Raw genomic sequence first — 25,619 nt, forward strand, 5'->3', positions numbered from 1 at the left:
GTGAACATCTATTTGGGAGTCGGTTTCACCAATAGGGTTTGCCTTCGTTTACCTCACATCCTTTAGTAGCCTTTGAATCAAGTCATTTTAGCCTCGATCTTGATCATACCTAATGGTTGGACAACTTTTTCACGGATGCGTGATTTTACGAGGCGGCGAGGCACGAAAAGGCTCTCACCATCAACCAAATATTTTGCCGCCCACGTCATCAGTTGCACACCAAAGTTCACTTATCAGTACAAGGGACAATTCTTCGAGGGCCACTCCATATCAAGGGATTGACAAATGGTTCGTTCTCTTTGGGAGAGTGGCTAGTTCTTAACGTGAACTCAGGCTAGGTGAGTAATTGTTCTCGCTTCTTGGTTAACTCTTCACACGTCACCAGCTCGACCCTTTTCTTTGTTTTGGCATGCAACTCTTCCATCGTGCAATTTCAAAGAATTTTACTCTACGTCGACTAGAGTGACTACCTAGTATACGAGGTCGTCTACTCAACACATGATTTTCTTAGTTTATACGCAACTTACTCCTGAGCCCAACAATGGTCGGCTCGGGGAGTCATTAGGGTTTAAGAGTTTTTCGAGCTTTCTTACTCTTTTCGGGAGGGTTGGTATTGTCCCTAAAACCACTCCTAATAAATTTTTATCTCTTATTCCCATTTATATTTTAATTTAAGATTAAAAAAAAAAAAAAAAAATTGGCTTTGAGTTTAGAGAGAGCCCAAAGGGTTCTAGGGTTCTTCAAGTTACAAGCCGCCTGTGTGCAGTCGGCTTCCCAAAACCCTAACTTGCTCCTTATATATAAATTCTCATAATCCTTCCTTCCTCCTCTCTACCGCTCACGAATTTACAATCTTCACACAGCCGAAGGCGTAGAACCAGAGCACACTAAGAAATGGCGGAGGGTCTTGTTCTGCGGGGCACAATGAGGGCTCACACCGACATGGTGACGGCCATAGCCACTCCGATTGATAATTCCGATATGATTGTCACATCTTCCCGTGATAAATCCATCATCTTGTGGCGCCTCACCAAGGAGGAGAAGACCTACGGTGTTCCTCAACGAAGACTCAACGGCCACTCTCACTTTGTTCAAGATGTTGTCCTCTCATCCGATGGTCAGTTCGCTCTCTCTGGTTCCTGGGACGGCGAGCTCCGCCTCTGGGACCTTGCCACTGGCGTCACATCCCGTCGATTTGTTGGACATTCTAAGGATGTTCTCTCTGTCGCTTTCTCCATCGACAATCGCCAGATCGTCTCGGCCTCTCGCGACCGAACCATTAAGCTATGGAACACTCTCGGTGAGTGCAAGTACACAATCCAGGATGGTGACGCTCACTCTGACTGGGTTAGCTGTGTCAGATTCAGCCCTAACACGCTCCAGCCAACGATTGTTTCGGCGTCTTGGGATAAGACTGTGAAAGTGTGGAACTTGACTAATTGCAAGTTGAGAGTCACTCTCGCCGGACACGGCGGTTATGTCAACACAGTGGCTGTTTCACCGGATGGTTCACTGTGCGCCAGCGGTGGCAAAGACGGAGTGATTTTGCTGTGGGATTTGGCTGAGGGTAAGAAGCTCTACTCCCTGGATGCCGGATCCATTATCCATGCTCTTTGTTTCAGCCCCAACAGGTACTGGCTATGTGCTGCTACTGAGAGCAGTATTAAGATCTGGGACTTGGAGAGCAAGAGTATTGTTGAGGACTTGAAAGTCGATTTGAAAACCGAAGCGGAGAAAACTGATGATACCCATGCTGCCACTACCAACAAGATTAAGGTATATTCATATTTTCTCTGTCATGTTGTACTTTTTATTTTTTTCAGTCCACCATGATACTCGAGGCATTTCAATTGTTTTTCTACGGTCGTTGACGATTGAACCATTTATTCTCGTTTTCTTGCAATTACCAATCACATTGTCTTAGTATTATGTCGTGTTATTAACGTTCAGCTTGCTTGTCTTGAAGTATGTAAGGGTTGTATAATTGGTATATCGTCCTACATTGTTTTCTGGAACTGCTTTTCAGAGCTTAATCATGACACTAAATACAGAGCCATCACTTTCCAACTTTCATATTGATTTCTTATTATTATTAACCACTGGAAGTGCATACATAATAGATTACTGATTTAGTCTTCCTTTCCTTCTGTAATTGTCTGGCGATTTTATTTGTACCTCTGAATATTTCATTTTTACTGGGTGAATGAAGTGAGTTTGGTTTATTTTATGCAAACTTAAGAGAATATGCATGCAATGATGAACAGATTTTGCTTTGTTTTTTTGGTCTTTAATAAGTTGCATAATGGTTTTTGCTGTTTTCTTTGACATTATAGATTCTAGTGTGATAATTCCTTCTAAATCGATTCTGATTGAAATTGTGGTATAGAAAGTTGGTCTTGACAACGTTCTGATTCTCTTTGTTTGAATGTTTGATCTGTGTTTCATAAGGGTGATTTTTGGATGGGGCGGACTTGGAAACAAGCGAAGTCTTTCATCATTTTTCAACATGTGCTTCGTTTGATGAGGGTTTTTCTGTGTATCTGATTCAAGTTTTATGATGGATTTGCAGGATATCTACTGCACAAGTTTGAGCTGGAGCGCAGATGGGAGCACATTGTTTAGCGGCTACACAGATGGAGTCATCAGAGTTTGGGGAATTGGTCGTTATTAGAAATATCAATGATTATTTGCAGATGCACTTTTTTGTTTCTATTTTGAGAAGAAAAACCTTATCAGTCTTTAGAATTTTCTTTAGGGTTTTGCTGGGAGTGATATGATGAATCATTTGGTTTTTAAATTTGATGTTGAAGATGATTTTTGAGGTCAACAATGTTTTGTCTTTGAGATACATGCCAAAATTCAGGGGTAAAAGTTTCTGTTATTTTCTTCCACCATCATAGTCTCTCACGGATATGTCCTGCCATATCTTCAAATTTAACTAATGCAGCATTTATAATCGAATGTTTTCGCATGAAACCTCTATAAGCCATAAACAAAGGCTTTCTTATTGATTGTGATCGAAGAAAAGACCAATTTGATGCTGTATAGTGTGATATAAACGTATTTGTAAGTTCCATTAAAAAATGAGCTAAATGTTGTGTGGCTTGATAAACTAGAACATTTTATGGCTCACACAATAAATTGAAAGCTTATAATCTACCCGAGTTTCAGTTTCACATGTGTTTAACCAAATCTCGGCTAAAAAAAATGAATATAGCTCTATAATAATTGATATGTACTTCTCTAGTAGCCAAAAGTTTGAATCCCGGAGAAAATAATAAAAACCTATACACATACTAAAGATGGTGAGAAATGTACAAAAAGAAGATTATCATCACTACCGGGCAACTCTTCAAAATTTGCTCGCTGTGAATATGGGGCAACCAGCACCCTTCTCCTCAAAGGGAAGGAAACCAGCTTTAAAAAATGGCCCACATAACTAAAGAAAATTTCCAACTCCTCTTCGCAAAATCAAAAATCAAATATATTCCGCAACTATAGAATCAAACCTCCTATAGTTTTAGCATTTAGCCATCATTTGCGCCGCCTTAGGAAGAAGCTTTGTTCCTACAGCCTTTCCATCCGACATCTCCATCAACTTCATGCATTGAAGTTGTTGCTTCAAATGTCTCAACAATGCAACATCTCTCCACTATGCGCTTAATGCTTTTTTCTCTTCAATTTATCCTTGAGAAGCAAGGCAAGGGTTGGATCATTGTCGTCATTATCAACTTCAGGGGGAGTGCTTGAACTGCCATCCACTTTCTTGTCATGTGTGGTTGTCGTCCTCTTCAATCTTTTTTGCAAAAAGCCCTGGAGAGTGCAGTCATCAACCTCTTCAACTGCTTCCATTGTTCCTAATGGACTTGTATTCGTACCGCTATGCTTTCTCTTCTTCGATTGATTACAACGATGAAGCTCATTCATCCCAGACATCTCCAGCTCTGCTTGTTGACAAGAAACCAACGAGTCCTGGCTCTTATTTGATCTTTTGCTATTTTTCTTCCTTCTGCCTTGGGGCTTGCAAACCCCATGGCTTTTATCTGTGAATTCATCCACAGAATAGCTATCAACACCTTCACTGTCAGTTGTCCTGAGTTCTAAGCAACTTTGAGGTAATGAGAAACTGTTACTGTCATCCAGATCTTTGTCTGCAACATTCACGCCCTTCGTTTCTATAATATCATCCGCAGTAATACTAGCCAGCAACGTTGTATCAGGAGGAGTAGAAGGGTTATATTCGTCCATGTCATTAGTCATTTCTGACAGTACGGACACTCCAGAAGATCCGGTAGAGTTTTGATTTTCTTCTTGTTCTGAAAAGCATACAACTCCTTCAGAATGCATCTCTGCAGCTTTGTTCTCAAATACCTCCATACCATTCTCATCAACAGTCTCAGGGCAGTCACTGTTGATCCTCTCTGCTGGTTCCTTGCAATTCAACTGCACCTCAAGGCTCCGAGTGTCCGAATTCTGTTCTGCACATCTCTCACTATTACAACCTATCTTCGGAGCCCCTTTCCTCCTAGTGGTATATGCTCCATGTCTAGTTCGTTTTCTTTGAGGTTTTGTAGATTTAACCTCTGGGACAGAAGATGTATTATTTGCAAAATCCACCTGAGCCGTTTCATCAGCTTGATTCCTCTGGTTATTTGATTTCATCTTCTTTGGAGCATCACTGTAGAAAAAAATATGAAGTTCAATCAATTTGCAAACTCCAACATGCATGCTAATGCAGGAAACATCAAGAAAGAACTACCAAGAACTTCCATGCATGACTATAGATTTCCTCCACTAAAAGAAACAGAAAACAAAAAGAAGGCACGACCATGAATCAATAAAGAAAAAGCATAACCTACCCATTAGCACTCTTTTCATTCCTTGACACTGGCATCCTTCTGAAGACCAAGGAATGCAAGTAAAAATTAGAATCTTGAAATCAAAACAAACATATATACATGTGTATGTATGTATATATACGAGTATAAGAAAGTAGATTAAAAGGGTCATATTCTAACTAACCTCATCCTCACATTTCTTTTTGGGGCAGTTTCTGGATCATCAGTATTACATAATAAATGTGAATTTGGTACAGGTCGAAAGTCAGTAGGACCAAGAGCAGGCCGCTCTGATTCCCTATCAACAAAGTTGCTGATAAGAGCAACCTTCTGAATCTTTCTAGCTTCCTGGAGCAAAGGAACTTGATTGGGAAATAACTTCTTCCATCTCCTATTATGAAGAGAAACATGATTAAAAATAATAGAAATAAGAGAAGTCCGAACATTTTAAAGTAGCACCGGGCATTTACGAACTTCTTTCTATTGAATACAAAGCTTTGAATCGACGGGAATTTAAAGACTTAATCTGTAGACCATTACCTCCGGCACTCATTATCTGTACGTGATGGCACGCATGCAGCTACCTTAGCCCAGCTATATCCATGTTCCTGAATTGCTATCTCTAGCCTTAAATCCTCCTCTTCTGTCCATTCACATCTTCTCAAGGAAGGATCTAAACAATTGAACCATCTGCCATCACAATTAATAAGAAGTCAAATCAAAGCTAATAACTAATTGCTTGTCTATCAGACAAACAATATGCATTAAGCTTCTCTTTCATACTCTGGTTAGGTAGACAATTTAAATAATTGAAGTTAAAGGAGTCGAAGAGATTGTTGGTTTGATGCTGGTTTATGGTTGTGCATTGGCTTGTCAAACTAAATCCTTTAGTGAAAACATTTATATATGATATTACGTATATAAATCAAAGCCAATAGTAGACCTTTCTGGATGCTTTCTTAAATTCATTTTGGCATTCAGGCTTGAGTTAATGGAACTTATCCCCCCTCACCCAAAACAAAAAAAATGAAAAACAGAAAAATAGGCATGAAGCAAATAAAAACAGTGCATAAAATAGGCAACTTAACACACCTTTCTCTGCATTGAACTTGATTTCGGCCAGGTAAAAATTCTGCTTTCTTGTTCCAATTTTTAGGCCCAAAAAGCAGTACAGCAATTTTCAAGCGACTGTCTTCATCTGGAGTGAAATAGCCTCTTTTTGTCCTAGCTGGATCAAGGGATTTTTTCCACCTGCACAAAAGAAGAAATTCATTATAGCAGTTGAATGACTGCACTAGAAAACCAACCATATGTCACAGAACAATACAACGATGAAAATTCATAGTATCATTCAAATATCATAGTGTTTCCCTGAACTTCTGTTCCTTCCAAAAATGAAACTGAAAGTGAATAAAATATAATGGTAAACAGATAACTGATAGGAACGCTATAAGGGTATTATTGGGACATTAAGGGTATATTAGTAATTAGATTGGGAGTTTGTTGTGGTATTCAGTTATAAATAGAGGGAAGGGGAAAGGAAGAAGTTGGATAATTCGTTTCAAGGTTTTAGTCTTGAGGAGTGGGAGGTTTAGAGTATATTTCAATATAGTTAGGCTCTAAACAGAACTTAAGCCTATGGATATGGTAAGATCTCTCTAAACATCTCAAGCCTTTGCAATGAACATTTTCTTTCATATCGAGAAACGCAAGGATGAACTGGAGATAATGTAACTAAGACTAACCTATTAGAGCACTGTGGACCAGTTCGCCCTTCCAAAGTAGAAGCTACGGCCTGCCAATCTCCCTCACCAAATATAGCAACAGCAGATCGAAGTTTATCATCCTCATCTTTAGTCCACTCACTCTTTAATATGGAAGCGTTTAAACTCCTTTGGTACCGAGACAAGCACTGAAAAGGAGTTCTGTTTGTTCCCAACGAAACTGCCAGTTCAATCCAGTTATTCAATCCTTTCTGTTGGATAGTAAACAAAAGATTCTTATCCTCACTTGTAGTCCATGAATTCCGGTTAATTAGGGGATCTTCAAAATTCAACCACCTGGAAGGATTATCAATGAAAATCATCAACTCAGAAAACATACATTGAAAATGTGTCATTCAAGGGAATATGAGACATCACAAATGTCTGTGACGATTGTCATCACAGACATATTGAAGACCACTGTCTGAATAAGGCATTTGTTACAAGTTGGTCCCACCTGTACTATAATATGAAGACCTCGCACTATTATTCAAAAACAATAATGTTCAATATATCTGTGATGATGATCGTCATAGACCTCTGCGATGCTGATTGAAGTTGGCATGCTTCAAAGAAAATCAATATGTACTTGGTCAAGAACTGAACAGATTTATACCAGAACAAAAGCCTCTGTATTGAGAAAATAATAATCTACCAAATTGAAGGTAAAATAATACAATCATCAACAAACAATTTCGTTCAAGCCTGGTTGAGGAAATCAGTGACATATGATGTAGCCTCAAATTCTTAGGGATAACAGCTTAAGGGCCAAAATTCTTGAAACATGACATGCTCATCTTTCAAATATTTCTTGAAAGGATCTTCTATAGTATTGTTTTCACATCAAGAAAAGTTGGGCAAAGTACTAGCGGACTATGTTGCTTAACTTGGAAGTATTATCTGCTCCTTTAAAAAAAAACAAGGTTAAATATATCTCATTTACAATTTAGTCATAAGGTTTTAGAAGTCTCAACTTTATCCTTTATTCTTTTATGTATTAGGTTTATTCAAGCAAGTCCTAACTATCCATAAATGTTAAAAGTAATGGTATTCAAGCAACTTGTGCCCCGTCTCAGATATTAAATAAAAAATTGTACTGTTTTCAAAATACAATAGGTAACCCATTTATATCAAGTGGATAACCTTCCAGTTTTATAGATGTCGTGTCTAAAGCATTAAATTAAAACATTTAGCAGTTCCAACAAAGTTTATAAAATTGAGTTTAATATCAAATCATCAAAATTGGTCGATATACCCAATTTGGTAAGATAGAAATGGCTTAATTGAAAAATGAAGTTAACAATTACAAAGGATGAAATTGCAACTTTTAAAAGAATAGAAACGGATTTTAAAAAAAAAAAGATTTACATAAATGACTAGCGATGAAATTATAGAAAGATAGGTTACAAAACAGTTTTTTCAACCATACTTGTTGTATGCAAGGTACAGACAAACAAAAATTATGGAAATATAGAGGTTTATCGAAAATATTGTTGCACAAGAAAAAAAGTCCAGTACATACCTCGCTTCACATTCTGCGCCTGAACGACCCTGAAGATACATGAAAGCCAATTTGTCCCAATTAACTTTTGGCAGAAATTCCCTAATCTTTTCAGGAGTGATGTCGAGGCCTTTTATTGATGCAAGAATGTTGTCCAGATCATCTGATTCTGCTGAAAATCCTTGTATCTCACTGCCAAATACCATAATTTCAGTAAGGCTTCTAAAAAAGGTGAAGAAAAAGAGAAGTGGTATTACCAGCTTTCCCTCTCTCTCTTGGTAAACACAAATACATAGATTAAATTAAAAAGGAGAGATGAGTCACAAATAGACTACAGACAGGTAGGAAAGAGGATAAGTAGTTACAAAAAGAGTTCGGTACAACACTCCAAAAAACATTACTTCCCAAATTTCCAGCCATAACCCCTCCACTACTCAGAAAAATTTTCCTATTCTCTCCAACGACATTTGCCTCGAAAGAGCTCCATTAGCATTGAGAAAAAGCACAGTTCAGTTAAAAACACTCCAAGTACAATTACATCCCAAATCTCCTGTCATAATCCCTCCACTACTTGGAAACTTTTCTTATTCTCTCCAACCACATATTCCGTAAAAGAGCCCCCAATCATTGGGCAAAAACACAATTGCCTAAACCTTTCTATGATCTCATTGTCTTTCCAACTTTGTCATTGTGTTGTGACAAGGAAAACAGATAATAAGAGCTTAAAACACCACTACCTAGGATGTGAAGTTCAGTTGAAGTTTTAAAATGGAAATGTCTGTGCCTCTTTATATAATTATTTTGTTTTTAGTTTTCTATTTTTGAAATTTATGTTTGTTTAAGATTTCCTCCACTATAATTATTGGTTTTCACCATTCTTAAGTTCGAATTCTTAGTCAAATTAAAGAAAAAAACAAGCTTTTGAAAACTAAAAAAAAAAGTTTTCAAAAACTTGTTTTGCTTTGAAATTTAACTAAGAATTCAAATGTTTCCTTAACAAAAATGAAAACCATTATTAAAAAAATGTAAGAAAACAAGCTCAGTTTTCAAAAATCAAAAACAAAAAACACAAGGGTTATCAAATGGGTTTACATAACCATTTTTTGATAATCATATCCTTTAATTTGTAAGTATCCTCTCTCCTATGAAAGTAAGAGCAAACTGGGAGCCAAAGGGATCTCTGAACAAATACAATCTTTAAGAGTGACGTGGGATTTAGTTAATTATCTTAATGTAATTAAAAGAGTAAACATATTTTACGATAATGAGAATGAAAGACTCTTGTGGCATCATTGTAATACACGTCCATTACCTATCTACCAGACTGCTCAAAATTATTGCATGAGGCAAACATGATAGACAAAAACTTACCTAATTTGATCCACTGAAATCTGAAGCACCATCTCCTGGAATTGCTGTCTTATTCCCTTGCCTAGATTCTCCCTTTCAAAATTGGACCATCTTTTTCGATCTACAGGATGAAACTTTGTCAAGGCTGTTCTGTAGCAAGCAACATGAGAATTCTCAGCTGGGCCATAACACATTGCAGATAATCGTTTGTCCTTCTGCAGAAACAAAATCAGAACTCCACATAAGAGACAAATGCATAAAGCGCAAACAGAAGGTGCAAAAGAAAAAAGGAAAAGAAAACCAGAGGAAGATTTTTCAGATCAAGAACTGAGCGACAATCCTCAGAAACAACAGAACAGATATGTTAGGGGAAAAACAAATAAAAATGGTGCATTAAACTCAAAGCAAGCAGTTAATTCACCAACTAACGTGCTTAGAAAATGAGATCACAAAAACTTGTTTGTTTCATATGATCCACACAAAAATGTAGAGGTCTCACGTTACTATAAAACATAGAGCTCTCAGGTTCACCAACGCTACTTTCAAGTCTGTTAACAGTAACCAAAGTATGAAATAACCTCTAAACAAATGTACATAATTTGATTTTTATACGTGTAGGAAAAGACTTCTCCTAATGTTATGGGGTGGCGTTTCTATTAGAAGGGGAAAAAAAAAAAAAAAAAACAGCGAGACAAAATTAGTGGATTTGGCCCAGTGCTCCACATGATATTCTCTATCTAGTGCTTTGCATAATTATACTGTTTTTGCTACGAACACAAATGGGGTGCCTTGTGATGATAAGACAGGCTATATAACTCCTATCAAATTAGTGAAAACTTTCTGTTGTTTAAAATAAGAAGACAAACTGGTAATATACATATTCCTCAAAACAGGAAACAAATTATACATATTCCTCAAAGCAGGAAACAAATAATACTTGTAAAAGTGAAAGTACAAAAAGTTCAAAAGCAATACAGTTACAAGCATAATTATCATCTAACCTTTGATGAATCCTTTGCCTGTGGTTTTCCAGCTGATATTAACTGGACTCGAGGATCTACCATCTGAGTCAGGGCACAAGTTGTTTTTCGTCTGCATGAACCCTGGAAACCTTTGAGAACTTTGAAACGTTTTCTGAGTTTTTTGTTCTCCTCAATTCTAGCCTCAAGGTGAATCATCTTACTACGAATAAACTTCTGCTGGGACCTATTCTTCTTGATGGCATCAATAAATGCCAAAGCAGCCTTTGGCAAGCTTCCCTTTTCAAAGGCTATCATGGATGACCTACAACATTGGGTAATCACCACTCAATAAAACCTTGGGGATGTACAGCACAACATACAAGGAAGAAGCAGTTTTGCAGAAAAATATTACTAAGAAGCATTAGTAGGGCACATTCTACAATATGTTGGTACCTTTCTGAGGATGTCAATCTTGCAACATCTGTGTTGTCAGAATCCATCTTTAGAGGCCCATCCAAGTCACAAGATTGATCAGGTTTATTGCTCAAAATATCTGGAAAAAAGTTCATATTTTGGAAAATGGTAAGAGGGAAAAAGAACCATAGAAGGAAACTTCCAATACATATTGAGAAATAATTAACTGAAAATTTTCTAAATCTACGGCTATTTTTAACGAGCAAGAACTATTTAGAGCTTAAGTGAAACAAGCTACAGAATATATATGACAATGCAAATGGAGGAGCCTCCTTCTTTCAAAAGGGGGTACGGTCATCCTTGTTCAATTAGTTCTCAATGGTTAGGCCCCAAAGAATGTGAATCAAGTCTATGGAAAACGTCATCAGAGACTTCATTTGGAATAATGGGGTTTAGAAGTCTGGTTGCAACTTGGTGAAATGGAGGTGGCCAGCTTTGGCTATGGTGCTTGGGGAGCTAGGAGTGGGTTCTCTAAATCACCAAACACTTATATGCTCACCAAGTGATTTTGGAGCATTGGAAAGTTGAGATCAGATTATCAGAGAAGGGTTGGATCAAATCGTGTTGTCCCTTGATGGGTGTGGAAATTATTAGACAAGGTCAGTTTTCTTGAGCCTTTCTAACATTCCCACAAAGGCTTAAATCCCCCAAATCAGGTTCGTTTGGAGGAACAAATGCCTGAAGAAAGTAAAAATGTTCCTCTGGCTGATGGAAGTCTTAATACAGACGATAAGCTCCAAAGAAGGTTCAGACCTTGAGCCTAATCTCCATCTGGCTATAGATTGTGCAAGGACTAAAGCTTGGAATTTGAAGGGAAAAGCTAGGATTGTGGAAAGCAGTGCTACTAGAGCTTTTAGCTTCTCCTTTTGATTGTTTGTTGTTATAAAGTTTGTCATCGTTTCCTATGAAAACGTATATTCATATAACAGTGGAAATGATATAACGAGAAAATACCAATAAAAGCCCCAAAACTTAAAGCATTAGGTGTCAAAAATTATAACAGATTAAGAATATGATTGTATTGTTCATAGGACAACTCCAAATTGGTGGCGTTAAAAACCTTTCACTAATACGCTAGCTTGATCAGACATGTGCACAAAACTCATAAAGACTCGTGAAAAGCACACCTAGAGTAAGGACAGTTATATACATGCTACAAAATGCAAGGTCGTGCAAGAAATAAAAATAAGGCAAAAACTATTAAATAACTTCAAAGAAAATATATAAAATCATAAAAGATACTCCGCATGAACAATTCTGGTTAAATGCACTGAAGGAAGTAATTTGCAAGTTAAAGAAACATCAACCGACGTATCATCAGAATCGCAGTGAGGTAACATGAACTTGACAGCAATTATTCCCAAGTAATCCAAATCCATTGGAAAATACCATAGACAGTGGGCAGCTCAGAATGAGAAATAATTATCACTTCCAAGGGACTTCAAGACTAGCAGCGTCATAAACAGCCAATATAGCCATGAAATTTATATAGCAAACTTTACAATAACGAAAAACCTACCACTTTCATACGCCGCAAAGCGCCGCTGAATCGAACGTAGTGTCTCGAAATCATCTTCCTCCTCGTCCGCGGTCACCGGTGGGAGAATACTCAGCGGCTGCTCATCGGCCGCAGTCGAGAACCGGTTCTGAATATTCCGAAGAAGTTCGAGATCATCAACATCATCAGAATCAGAACCTAGATTAGCATCTCCGGCGGCAGGCAACGAAAGCCGGGGATTGATAGAATCCTCATGATTAACTCCAGCAAGCCTGCACGCTCTTCGTAGGGTTTCCATGTCATCATCAACCAGATCATCTTCATCGTCCTCCTCGCTGGCGGGAAGCTCCTTGTCACCGCCGTCGACATGGCTGCGGCGAGACATGGATGAATCAAGGTTGCAGTCCAAATTGGGCCTCCCAGAATCGGGGCGGTCTTCTTAAATAAACACAAGGTGGAGAATGGTCGGTCGCCGGAGTTTCAAGAGAAAATAAGTCGCCGGAGAACTGGTGTCGGGTCTTTGTTTCACAAAGAGAGCGATTTAGGGTTTTTCAAATCCTTCTCCTTTTAAAAAATTTACCTCCAAATTTTGTTATGTATAAATTTTAAGGGCGGTTTGGTTTGTAGGAATCGGCGAAGATTTTCAAAACCATTTTAAATTCTTTTTATTTCTCATCTTTTTGCTATTTTTTATTTTTTGTTTTCATTTTTTTCTCTCCTTTTTCCTTTTATTATCATTTACATTAATATTTGATTTCTTAACTTATAATTAATTATTTAATTTGATAACCGTATTAATTATTTACATTTAAATTTTTGTATAATTTTAACCAAATCATTTATTTTAGAATAATTATTAATATTAATCAAAACACACTTAAAAAAAACCTAAAATTTAAGGCATATTATTTATAATATACTTGTTAATAAATTAAGATTAAATTAAAATTTAAGATATATTATTCTTTTATTAAATAATTATTGTAATGATATATAATTTATATCTCATTAATATAATTTACGCTAAATATTTAATTATAATTTTATTAAAATCACTTGTGTGAAGATAATTACTAAAATTTATTACAAAATAAACTAAAAAAAATTAAATTTTAAGTATATAAGTGAAATTTAAATTAAAATTGAATTAGTTAAAATTATTTTAATAAAAATAAATCAATTAACAACTATTAATCCTCTAAAATTAAATTATTGATCGTACTTTATTTAAAATAATTGTTTAAATTGGAATCCAATTTATAAACATGTTTCCAATTTTTTTTTAAAAAAAATAAATAGTGGGCTTCTAATGGGCCTTGAGTTGGGCTTTATGAATTGGGCTGGTACCCCCCTCATTTGGGCTTGCATCTAGAAGAGGCCCTTCATTAGGGTTTGGATCTCTTCTTCTTCTTTTTTTTCTTTTTTTTTTGGTACAAAAGTTTTAATTATTAATTAATATCTCAAAATTAAGCATTGACCTCCACAATAATAATAATAATAATAATAATAATAATAATAATAATAATGATAATAATAATGATAATGATAATAAATTAGATGATTTGATGGGTTTAAATATGAATGCAAAGCACCTAAGTTGGTTGCATGCATTAATTTGGAGATGGACTAATTTTTGTTGAAGGGCCAAAGTTGCTATCAACTTTGAAAGTGAATAATCAATAATGGCACCATGTGGTATCAACAAAACAATTCTTCCTATCTATATCACCTCTCTCCCCCCTCATTCAATATCAAAAGTTTTTTCCCCTCAAAATTATCAAATATTCAATCATTTAGGGTCGTCTATGGGTACGTTATTTATCTTATTATAGCTATTCACGTAGTTTTTTTTTTTTTTTTTCATTGTTGTATGAATGAACAATATACTGAAAGATTGCACTCATACCCGTAAAATCATAATGGTTGATATTCCTTTTACTTGTACCGTCTATGAAAAAAAATAGAAACTTTTGTGGATAAGAAAAAATTCATACTGCAAAATGAACAAAAAACGAGCGTTGCTTATAGGTGTTAGTGTCCGTGGACCATAAGACCTTTAAAGACGATGATCTAATTAAGGGCACGACAAAATGAGACGTTGAGGCAGCTTAACTATACTATGGGAAGATTGTCGTTTGTTTTTTTAATATAAAGCAAGTATAGTATGACACTGCGTAATATTTGTTCTTATGAACGACTTGTTTGCGATATAATTTAAACCCTAATTATAAAAAGACTTAACTCATTCGGGTGTGTTGGGAAGATAAGGTTTGAGATTTTATGGAGAAATCTCATTGATGGCGAGTGGGGAAGAAAAGTAAGAGTTGGATTGAGAGACCAAAGAGGTGGTTTTGACTTTCGAAACTAATTAATTGAATGGGCCATCGTGATTCAACGTTCACCTAATCTTCAAAGAATCTCTGTCCAATGAGTTGATAATGCATGCTTGCACATTTACTTCTCGGTTCAAAATCAAAGTGACACTATGTAACTTAATCAATTTCGATAAAATCAACTTTTTTTAAAGAAGTCGTTCTGCCTTGATCGTCGTGGGCACATACAGGTCCCGCTTTACCATCGCCTACCGTGAAAAGAAAGCTCCTTTATGATAGGTCCTCCTAGCTCCCGAGCGTTATTTTATCAATCAAGAGAAGTAGGACTCTTAAAATGGGCAATTATCATCCGTCAAGGAAACAATCAAGAAATTCCCTATACACAATTGAAAGATGACGGTATAATTGCACGTGTTGGACAAAGTAACTAAATATTTTTATCTATTTATTTATTTTCCTGACCATTAAAATTATTATTTTTTTCTTTCTAAAATTAAAAATAAATTTAGAAGAAAATCATATATATTTAATGCTTGTTAAATAAACGGACAAAACGCAGTACATTATTAATTAAACGACACTTTTTTTTTCCCGACTAACGTTTGACTTTTGGACCAAAACATATTTGACAACTGTGGGATGGCCATAAATCCACGCTGGACAAGCTATAAATTCTCCTCTTCCACGTGGCAAGCAGCCCAGGTTTGACAAAGTCAAAATGAATTTGTCACCTACACACAAATAACAATAAAAATTATCAACCTCCTCAAATAAGGTGGTAATGAATCTCGTTATTTATTGAATTTGGTTGGAAAGTTAATACTCTTAAATGATCCATTGTTAAACGTTATATATACTACTCCGTGATTTATATTTATAGTCTAGATCATATCCATACGTCAAAGGAAAGACAAAATAGAAGGAACATATAATTGTTCGTCAAACGTATCACGATCTATATCACACCCATATTGTTAGGACCGCACAACAACACACATGCTCGAACCAGATGAACACAACGAACATATGAGAAAACATGCAAGGAGAAATATTGACTTAAGGTTTATATCGATGACTTCATGTATGTATAACAAATAATACCGTACTTTTTCCAAGCATAACAGACATATATGGTTCAGTTTACTAACAAATATAACCATCTATTCTATCTATTGTTTTACCCGATAGTCTTTTAATAGTTTATATTACCATTTCATTTAACTATATATGCAACCCGAATAGTATGTACACTATAAATAAGCAGCAGAGTCCATAATATGCAACCCAAATAGTTGCAACACAGCCAAATACATTGTTGTACATCCAAACATATCTCCATTGTCAAACCGTGATGTCTTACATCTCTAATCTAAAACCCATATACAAAATGATACACTCCACTTAGACTCGAATAGTAACAGGACAAAGGACATGACTGTTATTTAGTTGTCTCTGCCGATAGATCGTAGTATTTCATACATACCTATAGTTTAGATCACACCCAAACACAAAAAACGTACACAATTCGACGCGTAACAACTTTGATCTGAATAGTTATATCCAATGACAAAATAGAAATTTATAGAAACGATAAAAACAACGGTACATTATTTACGACTATAAAGAAAATTTTAATAAAAAAAAAATTTGTGAAAATTATTTCTATAATTAATTTTTATATACACTTTTTAATCTTGACGTCAATTTTCATCATATTATAATATTTTAATAAAGAGAAGGGAATTTGAACTTACCGGACCCATACCGATCATATCAAGTTTTTCTCCTCTGAAGATATCACCATTTGGATTCATCTGTGACAAAGAAAAGCAAAATTATTGTGAAAATATCGACAGAATATTAGGATATTTTTGGGAAAGGTTGATCGAGATCATCTCGCCATCAATTATTGCAATTCCCAGCCACAGAAAATGAAGAAAAAGGGGGGACGAGAGAATGAGATGATCCAAACCGAAGAAGAAAACCCTTTGAAAGAGTCGAGAGATTTGTGAAGTAAATGCAGTTTCAAGAGAAAATCGCCTATCATTCTCTTAACCTCAAACGTCTGATTCTCATTGTTTTCCCTCTCACAGACGGAATCGAACTGAAAATTAAGTTCCCAAAATGGGAAACGGAGCCGTGTGAGAAGCGATCGGAGCAGGTATCAATGAGCAATTAATGATGCTAAAGGCGGTGGACAGGTTTGCATGACTTCCTCTAATTTCTATCTTCATAGCCTCATTTCTGTATATAAACACATTCAACACTCCATTGCTTCTCAAATCGAACTAGGTTTTGGGAAGTTTATACTCATTCAGTAGATTTAGAGGAGATTTAGAGGAGATTTAGAGGAAGAATGGGTACCTCTCTGTTTTCTTCTCCCTTTGTTCATCCTCAGCTTCAGCAGATTGTGGCCAAGATGACTCTACTGGATACCCTACTGTTTTATGTTAGTTTTTCTTCTTTGTAACACTCTTTTGGCTTCTGTTATAGGAATTTTGGCCTGAAATTGCTTGTGGGTTGTGTGTTTGATCTTGATAGGTAGTTCATTTTGTGGACAAGCTTGGGTTATGGCATAGGATGCCGGTGTTTATGGGGCTTGCTTATTTGGGGCTTAGAAGGCACTTACACCAGCGGTATAATCTGTTGCATGTTGGATCGTTGTATGGCCAAAAGTATGATCATCAACAGTTCTGCTATAGAACGGCTGATGGAAGTTGTAATCACCCTTCTGATAGTGTGGTTGGTAGCCAGGGGACTTTCTTTGGCCGCAACATGCCTCCATCTACTTCTCCTTATGGGGTAATCTTTGAACTTTTGTGTCTGTGAGTGCCCAATAATTAGCTCTTCTGGTTGCCTTGTGGCATTCGAAATGGTTCATGGACTGCTGTCTTGATATGCAGTGATGGAAAATGGTACATTTATGTGTCGGTATATGCTATGAATTTTCAGGTACTTGATCCTCATCCAACAGTTGTGGCCTCAAAGCTACTGGAAAGGAAGAAGTACATTGACAATGGCAAGCAATTCAATATGATAGCTTGCTCGTGGATACAGTTCATGATTCATGACTGGATTGATCATTTGGAGGATACCAAACAGGTAATGTTCACGAGAGCTATAACCTGATCATACCTTAATTGATTAGGCACAAGGATTAGAATATTGATGTTAATATTGATATTGATATTTCAATTTTATAGATTGGATGGATATATGTGAGATCCCATATTAGTTAGAGATGGGAATGAAACATTCCTTATAAGGGTGTGGAAACCTCTCCCTAGAAGACGTGTTTTAAAACCTTAAGGGGAAGCTCAAAATGGAAAATATCGGCTAGCTGTAGACTTGAGCTATTACAAGTGATATCAGAGTCAGACGCTGGACAGTGTGCCAGTGAGGATGTTGGCTCCCAATGGGGTGGATTTTGAGATCCCACATTGATGGGAGAGAGGAATGAAAGATTTCTTATAAGGGTGTGGAAATCTCTCCCTAGCATACGTGTTTTAAAACCTTGAAAGGAAGCCCATGATGGAAAACCTAAAGAGAAGACAATATATGCTAGCGGTGAGATATAATTTTTTTTGTAAAGTAAAAAATTTATAAAAATTATTTAAATTAATAATTAAGTTGTTTGCACTTCCAAACTAAGTTCTAGATCTTGTTTTTATTGTATATCTTCGTATTGGGATTTATAGATGAATATTATTTTATGTTTTATGGATATTTATGAAGGATATCAAAGATATCGATTAATCCTTATACTATCAATGTTGATCCTTATCCATGGTTAGGCATACCCTTGACCAAACGGGTCATGAGGTTCAAATAAAAATATACGAAGTTGAGCAAACTTCGACCCGACAAACTAACAAATTTTGAGTTTGAAGAAAAGAGTTTGACACTGATGCCTTCGAGTTCATTGAACAGGTGGAACTTCGAGTGCCTGATGAAGTTGCAAGTGGTTGTCCATTGAAGTCATTCAAGTTCTTTAGGACCAAGGTGGTTTCAACGGGTTCACCTTACCTCAAGACTGGGACTCTAAACACAAGAACACCTTGGTGGTGAGTAACCTTAATCTCTCGTATTTCATATACGCTATGAGTTGAGCTACTTTGAAATTGTGCTTCGATTGACGTTTGAAAAGGGCTCTATGTGACTTCTGCTGACGTCTGAGTAGGGATGGAAGTGTAATATATGGCAACAATGAGGAGGGGATGAGGAGAGTAAGGGCATTCCAAGACGGAAAAATGAAGATCGCAGGAGATGGGCTTCTCGAGCATGATGAAAAAGGCATACCCATCTCTGGAGATGTTCGGAATTGTTGGGCTGGTTTTTCCCTTTTACAAGCTCTGTTCGTCAAGGAGCATAATGCTGTATGTGACATGCTAAAAGTACGTTCAACTTCTCACTCCATTGTCTATGATATAATAATAGTTCTAATGCACATCAAAGAAACTCAAGATTTACAATGATGCTGATTTTGCTGCATCAAACATCCTTGTCTTTTCCTTTTCAAACTTTTTGTAGCTCTGCAGGAACGACTCCCCTGCTTTCGATTGTGATTTATAGGAACAGTATGATAGATTTCAGTAGAATGACTAGTGATTTTCTTACTTTTCAGGAGCGTTACCCAGACTTCGACGATGAGCAGCTCTATAGGCATGCTAGATTGGTGACTTCAGCTGTAATTGCTAAAATCCACACCATTGATTGGACTGTAGAACTTCTAAAGACTGAAACTCTTCTAGCAGGAATGAGAATTAACTGGTAAGACAAGTGAGGAGACTTAAACAAGTCAATCTAGCTTAGAAAATTTCTCCAAGTGCTCTGAAAATCAGAGGTAAACTTTCTTGGGGAGTTTCTTTTGCAAAAGGTTTCTTTGAGCCACATGCTTAGTTTTTCTTAATCGTAAATCTGATGGAAGAACGACTTGTCGTGTTCTATCCAGGTATGGATTTCTGGGAAAGAAGTTTAAGGATTCGTTTGGACACATTTGTGGACCAGTACTCAGTGGATTGGTTGGTCTAAAGAAGCCAAGGGATCATGGAATTCCATATTCACTAACAGAAGAGTTTGTGAGCGTCTACCGAATGCACTGTCTTCTGCCCGACAAATTAGCTATCAGGGACTTGGATTCCACCAACTCAGATTATAGCGACCCTCGTGTCATTGAAGAGTATCTCCTCTTTTCTCTCACTTATGCCTCTAGAAATATTGTGAAAGTTCATAAAGCAGACTTAAAAACATTCTACTTTTTCATGATCGGATAAGATATCGGTTTTTCAGGGTGCCTATGGAGGAATTGGTGGGAAAAGAAGGTGAGAAAAGGCTGGTAAAATTCGGAATGGAGCAAATGTTGGTATCAATGGGTCATCAAGCATGTGGATCTCTCTCTCTCTGGAACTATCCATCATGGATGAGAAACCTTATTGCCCACGATGTCGACGGGGATGACAGACCAGATCCAGTTGACATGGCTGCCATGGAAAGTAAGACTCTTAGATTCAAGCAGGAAACAAAATTGCTTTCCTTTTTGTTCATTCTGCTAGTCAGAGCTTTTGGGTGCTAATACACAGATGTGTAATGGTGATCAGTTTTCAGGGATAGAGAGAGAGGCGTTGCAAGATACAACGAGTTTCGGAGGAATTTATTGATGATTCCCATAAGCAAATGGGAAGACTTGACAGATGATGAAGAAGTTGTGAGTGCCCTTGAAGAGGTGTATGGCAATGATGTTGAGAAGCTGGATCTTCTTGTTGGATTACATGCTGAGAAGAAGATTAAAGGGTTTGCAATCAGTGAGACTGCCTTTTTCATTTTCCTTCTCATTGCTTCAAGGTATGCACTCTGCTATTTATCTCAACAATGAATAGTAATATGTGGTTGGAGGGGGGAATGAAACATTCATTATCCTAGAAATTTCTTCCTAGTAGGACGCGTTTTAAAACCTTGAAGGAAAGTCTGGAAAGGAAAGTCCAAAGAGGTGGACTTAAGCTGTTCCAAGTGGTATTAGATCTAGACACTGAACGGTGTGCCAGCGAGGACACTGGGCCTCCAAGGAGGATGGATGTGAGATCCCACATTGATTGGAAAGGGAAATGAAACATTCATTATAAGAGTGTGGAAACCTCTCTCTAGAAGAGGCGTTTTAAAACCTTGAGAGGAAGTCCAAAAGAGAACGCCCAAAAAGGACCATATTTGCTAGCAGTGCTTTCTAAAAAAAACAAAAGAGAAAAGAGAGTGAGACAGTTATAGATACACCAAACCTTGATCGTGATGCTAATCGCTGACGTGCAGGAGGCTGGAGGCTGATCGTTTCTTTACAACAAATTTCAACTCGAAAACCTACACAGAGGAAGGCCTGGAATGGGTTAACAGGACAGAGACATTGAAGGACCTAATCGATAGGCATTTCCCTGAGATGACAAAGAGATGGATGAGGTGTTCAAGTGCATTCTCCGTCTGGGATTCTTTGCCAAACCCAACAAACTACATTCCCCTGTATCTCAGACCAGCCACATGAATAATTTCCATCTCACCTAACCTTTTCAAGGCGGACCTGCATAAAATGTATCTACTTCTAGCATCCAAAAATTAGCTCACAAGAAGATGCACAGATGGATATACTTGAAGGCAATGATATGTATATACATACATATTGAGGTTGCATTTCAATGCTTTTCGCTGTTGCATAGTCCTATATGAAATATTTGTTTTGTGATCAGTTCAATGCAAAATTTGACCAAGCAGTTGAATATTTAGTAACGAGTAACAAATATATAAATGAAGGTTCCAAGGATACCAAAAAATAGTATTTAAATGGATACGGCTTTCATATTAATTTATACACTAAAACACTTGGCATAATAAACAACACGCACATGCTCAACAACAAAACATTCCAAGACTTGAAATTTCATTATCATCCGCAACAACGGCATGAAGATAATGGAATAGAAAATAATCTTAAAAGTGGGTCCATGAAGATCTTAACTTTTAAACTGAAAACCAAAAAGTTCCATCAATAATCAACCACTGTGGCTCGCTCGAACTCTTCAGGAAGAGATCTTTCGAATAATGTGTCTATCATGAACTGTACAAAAAATCAACTTTGAACACCAACCACGAGAAAGCAAAACCAATTCCAAGCTGCAACGAAGCTCAAAGCATCATCATTCTATCAAAATAGCATGGGGCCTAAACGATTAAATCAAAAAAGAGAAGCGGGCTCTTAAAATCCAACATTCTAGTCCAGTAAATGAGATTTGAGCTCACAAAAACAAAACCCAGCGATTCAAAATACTCACCTGAACTCATCCATATTCTCCGTTTATCCAGTAGATATCACTGAGGAACCAACTTCCAAACACGAACGCAAGCATCCTCACCAGAGCTCACCACGCTATAGTCATCTGTGAAGGCCAGACCGTACACCCCACCCAAATGAGCTCCCTTTATTGTTAGACGATTGGATGCTGGCTTGTCAATCTCATATATGATGACACATGTATCTAATGAACCAGTCGCAACCTTGGTGTTATCAGGAGACCAAGCGAGGCAATTTATCCGAGCAGTGTGATACAACATATTCTTAAGTTTCATCTGCAGGTAATAAGAAAACAAATACTGGTCTAAGAAAAAACCACATCAACTACCCAGACTTTCAAGCAGCCAACAATAAAACAATTTCAATCCAGAAACTGCACTAAGTCATGCCAAGAAGTCAAAAGCAAAGTACTTATGGAAGGTGATAAACTACCTCTCGGGATGCACGATCCCAGACAATAGCTTCTCGGTTGAGATCTCCTGATGCAAACATTGAAAGATCTGGGGAGTAGCGTATCACACTAACAGCTCCTCTGTGTCTCTCAAGGGTTGCTTCTTCAGTGAGGGAGTCGCCAACAACAGAATAAATATGTAATTTACCATCTTCCCCACCTATAATAGCCTCACTTCCATCAGGCGCAAGTACAGATGCTGTCACGGTAAAGCCAAGGTTGATGGTTGACACTACTTTTGAGCCACGCAGTAAGACAACTCCAGAATCAATTGAAACCAAAGCAAGTTCAGGAGAAAGAGCAGCAAGCGTCAAGTCCTTTGGTTGACTTCCAACATCAATAGATTCTGCTTCCCCACACTCACCATTCTTGATAGAAACTCTCCATACCTGGAAATTTGAAAGAGAGAAAAAAATCAGTAAGGATTTACATGAATTGCAATACAGAAACTGCATAATCAGATACTTTCTGAACATGTGCCAGAAAAAGTTGCAGAATAGGATGGTGAGTTCACACACAGGCAGAATTTTAATCGAAGTACAGGCCTTCATTCAATAAGGAATAAACAAAAAGACAGAAATTATAACACCTTCATTGATAATGCCTACTTTCTACCATTTCTAAGATGGGAAGAATGAAAGATAGAAAATGCGGAAATTAGCAGACTTATTATGCATTGCTCAACTTAACGTAATCACCTTGTTGTCGAAACCAGATGTAACAAGTTCATCTTCAAGAGCTGCAAAACATTTGATTTGAGAATTTTCTCTTCTTTGCAACTTGCCACTGAATCCAATTCCTTGGATCCATTTAATAATCAGCCCATCGTAGCTAGTAGATAATATAACTTTAGGGTCACTTTTAAGAACAACTAATGAAGTAACATTCTTCATATGTCCTGATAAGATGACCGGAGTTTTTTCAAGATCATTAGCTGAAAACAAGCTAATAGTTCCACCAAGAGAAACTGTGACAAGATGTTGATTCTGCCATAAACACCCAACTAGCATATCATCAATTCCACCAGTGCCAGGAGAAGTCAAGGTTTTCACCAACTTCCCATTACCATCATCAGATATCACCCAGACTTTTGCTGTCTTGTCGGCAGAGACAGTCAGCACCTAAAATATACGATCACAACTGAACATTAGTAGATATTATACAAAATGTAAATGATCAAAAAAGCCAAGCAAGGAAGAAAAAAAGAGCATAACATAATATCCTGTCTATCACAAAGTAAATGAGACCAAAGAGAGAAATCTCAACTCTGAAATTGTCTCGATAGAAAATGTCTACTGATTGCAAATGTCAGACAATTTAAAGAGGCATAATTTATTTTCCAACAAATAATTACCTTAATTATTGATATAAATATTACAATTTACAAGAACAAGTACCATACTAGTAGATAACATGGGACAGAAATCTGCATTAATGGATTAAGTTAACCAATAAGATGAACCTTATTAATTCAAATAACTCTTACTTGAAATAGACAAATTTGATAGCCATGGACACAAAAATGAACGAGTCCCGATGCAATTAAGAACTATAGGTTTCCCTAGTAGTTAATACGGGCCAATGTAAATAGTAATGGAATCAAAGGGAATATGTCCAAGTCATGGTGGTCATCTGCCTAAAATTTAAGGAGCTTTTTTTTTTTTTTTTTGCAACTAATTGAAGTACCCATGAGAATAGTTGAGAAGCATGCAAGCTAGCTTGGTCGCTCTCGAATGTAAAAAAAGAATGTACATATCTCAATGCAATTGGAAGAACCATTTTTGGCACCACCAATTCAGCGAGGAACTGTGGATCTTTTAAATTTATCAAATATGACTGACTTATTTGCTAGTCTAAAGTTATGAAATCGGTGTAGTTTTGGATCTTGAGGTAGCCTGGTGAAGTTCAGCGTACACAAACTAATATCCACAAGTAATGGTGTAAGGAACACTTGGCCAATAAAAGAGTTGCTTTGTGTTTTTTTATAAATATCTGGTAAAGTGCGCTCTCCTTCACAATGAGGTGTATCTTAAGAATGTACTAAGACAGAATACTCCAAATTAAAAGGCATGTCCATGTCATAAGCAGTACAAGTCTGCCTTCCGTTGCACACTCAACATAACAATGCGGTAACCAAGCTCCTCTTAAAAGGAACAGAAGGCATAATTTTTAAAGAGGTAGTGGGGAGAAAATTGAAAAGAAAAGAAGCATTAATATATACACTGGTGAAATATCTCAAATAAGAAGAAATAATCGTGGCAGTAAAGAGAGAAATTAATCATTCGTTCATCTTCATCAAAGTATGAGACAAAGATGCATAGATGAATTCAAAAACAAAAAATGATATTATTAACATTCAAAGTTCTTTGCACTCTTAAAAGTTCCAAAGAAAAGTACAAAACTGAGGGAAAAAATTATGTAGGTAATACCTATATCCAACTATTTTAATTAAACAAAGATTCATATATTGTGCAATTCCATTAAAAAGTTCAGAACTTTCAATTTAATTTCGATTTCACAAAAATTTCAAGAAAAATCTATTATTTGTCCAATAATATTATGAAGATTAGTAACTGTCTTTCATACAATTCGAGGATTTATCAATATTATAATCATAAAGTCAACAGAACATCAAAAGAACCAATCTATACTAACCTGTTTTCCATCCGAACTCCAGCTGACAGCATAAATACTACCTTTATGCCCATCATCGGGAGAGAGTTCTCCCATCTTATCCCCGGTTTTCGCATCATATATTATACCCTTCTTGTCAGAGCTTACACTAATGAACTTGCTGCCATCTGGAGAGAACCTTACACAGTTGACAAAATTTGAATGGTTCCTGAAGGTAAACGTACCCCAAAGGTTTTCATTGATGGCTTTAAAAATAGATTTAAAAAGAAATACAAATTTGGAAGTTACAATAATAAAACCTTACGGAGTATAAACATATCACCTTACAAAGTAAACATAAAAATAATGAAAAAGCAATATGGGTATTAGTCCAGTAGGGGGATGTGAAGAAGGTTGAGAGCATGTCTTGTAGGATTGGTTGGTCAAATTGTTCCAAACTATCCTCAACACCCATGATTCCAAAAAAAAAAAAAAAAAAAAAAAAA

General features: G+C 36.6%; 4 protein-coding genes across 8 annotated transcripts in view; 2 read left to right on the forward strand and 2 right to left on the reverse strand.

Annotated features, from left to right (window-relative positions):
- The first annotated feature begins 789 nt into the window (after positions 1-789).
- Positions 790-2,891, forward strand: LOC111429928 (guanine nucleotide-binding protein subunit beta-like protein). The gene is made up of 2 exons (XM_023066006.1): positions 790-1,776; positions 2,570-2,891. The coding sequence occupies exons 1-2, from the start codon at positions 895-897 to the stop codon at positions 2,669-2,671; spliced, it is 984 nt and encodes a 327-aa protein (XP_022921774.1). The 5' UTR covers positions 790-894; the 3' UTR covers positions 2,672-2,891.
- A 189-nt stretch (positions 2,892-3,080) lies between these two features.
- LOC111430000 lies at positions 3,081-12,967 on the reverse strand. Of its 2 annotated transcripts, none has more exons than XM_023066093.1 (11): positions 12,408-12,967; positions 10,868-10,967; positions 10,454-10,736; positions 9,474-9,667; positions 8,124-8,294; positions 6,584-6,898; positions 5,931-6,089; positions 5,379-5,528; positions 5,023-5,226; positions 4,860-4,898; positions 3,081-4,678 (listed from the first exon to the last, which is right to left on the reverse strand). In XM_023066093.1, exons 1-11 carry the CDS (start codon positions 12,769-12,771, stop codon positions 3,661-3,663), a joined length of 2,997 nt encoding a protein of 998 aa, XP_022921861.1. In that variant the 5' UTR covers positions 12,772-12,967; the 3' UTR covers positions 3,081-3,660. The 2 variants fall into 2 exon arrangements, with proteins under 2 accessions (XP_022921861.1, XP_022921860.1); XM_023066092.1 differs by having other exon boundaries at positions 5,023-5,229.
- A 3,661-nt stretch (positions 12,968-16,628) lies between these two features.
- LOC111430137 (alpha-dioxygenase 2) lies at positions 16,629-25,497 on the forward strand. 3 transcript variants are annotated; one of them, XM_023066312.1, is made up of 12 exons: positions 16,629-16,732; positions 16,813-16,920; positions 17,012-17,168; positions 17,261-17,521; positions 17,672-17,821; positions 18,650-18,783; positions 18,900-19,113; positions 19,344-19,489; positions 19,671-19,898; positions 20,009-20,211; positions 20,317-20,560; positions 21,020-21,245. In XM_023066312.1, exons 3-12 carry the CDS (start codon positions 17,076-17,078, stop codon positions 21,243-21,245), a joined length of 1,899 nt encoding a protein of 632 aa, XP_022922080.1. In that variant the 5' UTR covers positions 16,629-16,732; positions 16,813-16,920; positions 17,012-17,075. The 3 variants fall into 3 exon arrangements, with proteins under 3 accessions (XP_022922080.1, XP_022922082.1, XP_022922081.1); XM_023066314.1 differs by lacking the exon at positions 21,020-21,245 and adding an exon at positions 25,470-25,497 and having other exon boundaries at positions 16,637-16,920; positions 20,317-20,602; XM_023066313.1 differs by having other exon boundaries at positions 16,645-16,920; positions 21,020-21,446.
- LOC111430139 (actin-interacting protein 1-2) overlaps positions 21,791-25,619 on the reverse strand; it is a 5,726-nt gene continuing 1,897 nt past the window's right edge. Inside the window, exons 3-7 of one of the 2 annotated variants that reach the window (XM_023066316.1) lie at positions 25,156-25,342; positions 23,199-23,621; positions 22,482-22,889; positions 22,030-22,324; positions 21,791-21,899 (exon numbers count right to left, since the gene is read on the reverse strand). In XM_023066316.1, the coding sequence (XP_022922084.1) occupies positions 22,067-22,324; positions 22,482-22,889; positions 23,199-23,621; positions 25,156-25,342 (1,276 nt within the window). In that variant the 3' untranslated portion in view covers positions 21,791-21,899; positions 22,030-22,066. Of the gene's footprint in view, positions 21,920-22,029; positions 22,325-22,481; positions 22,890-23,198; positions 23,622-25,155; positions 25,343-25,619 lie in introns of both variants that reach the window. The other variant, XM_023066315.1, reaches the window with a different exon arrangement.

This window comes from Cucurbita moschata, unplaced genomic scaffold (genome assembly GCF_002738365.1).
Source record: "Cucurbita moschata cultivar Rifu unplaced genomic scaffold, Cmos_1.0 Cmo_Scf00032, whole genome shotgun sequence".
In the NCBI taxonomy this organism is placed as follows: domain Eukaryota; kingdom Viridiplantae; phylum Streptophyta; class Magnoliopsida; order Cucurbitales; family Cucurbitaceae; genus Cucurbita; species Cucurbita moschata.

Coding starts and splice junctions, on each gene's coding strand:
- LOC111429928 (XM_023066006.1), top strand. CDS start 895: ATGGCGGAGGGTCTTGTTCTGCGGGGCACAATGAGGGCTCACACCGAC. Junction 1,777..2,569: donor CCACTACCAACAAGATTAAG/GTATATTCATAT, acceptor ATGGATTTGCAG/GATATCTACTGCACAAGTTT.
- LOC111430000 (XM_023066092.1), bottom strand. CDS start 12,771: ATGTCTCGCCGCAGCCATGTCGACGGCGGTGACAAGGAGCTTCCCGCC. Junction 8,295..9,473: donor ATTTCAGTGGATCAAATTAG/GTAAGTTTTTGT, acceptor GGTATTTGGCAG/TGAGATACAAGGATTTTCAG. Junction 5,230..5,378: donor ACAGATAATGAGTGCCGGAG/GTAATGGTCTAC, acceptor TCTTCATAATAG/GAGATGGAAGAAGTTATTTC.
- LOC111430137 (XM_023066312.1), top strand. CDS start 17,076: ATGGGTACCTCTCTGTTTTCTTCTCCCTTTGTTCATCCTCAGCTTCAG. Junction 17,822..18,649: donor ATTTGGAGGATACCAAACAG/GTAATGTTCACG, acceptor TTCATTGAACAG/GTGGAACTTCGAGTGCCTGA. Junction 19,490..19,670: donor GCAGGAATGAGAATTAACTG/GTAAGACAAGTG, acceptor TGTTCTATCCAG/GTATGGATTTCTGGGAAAGA.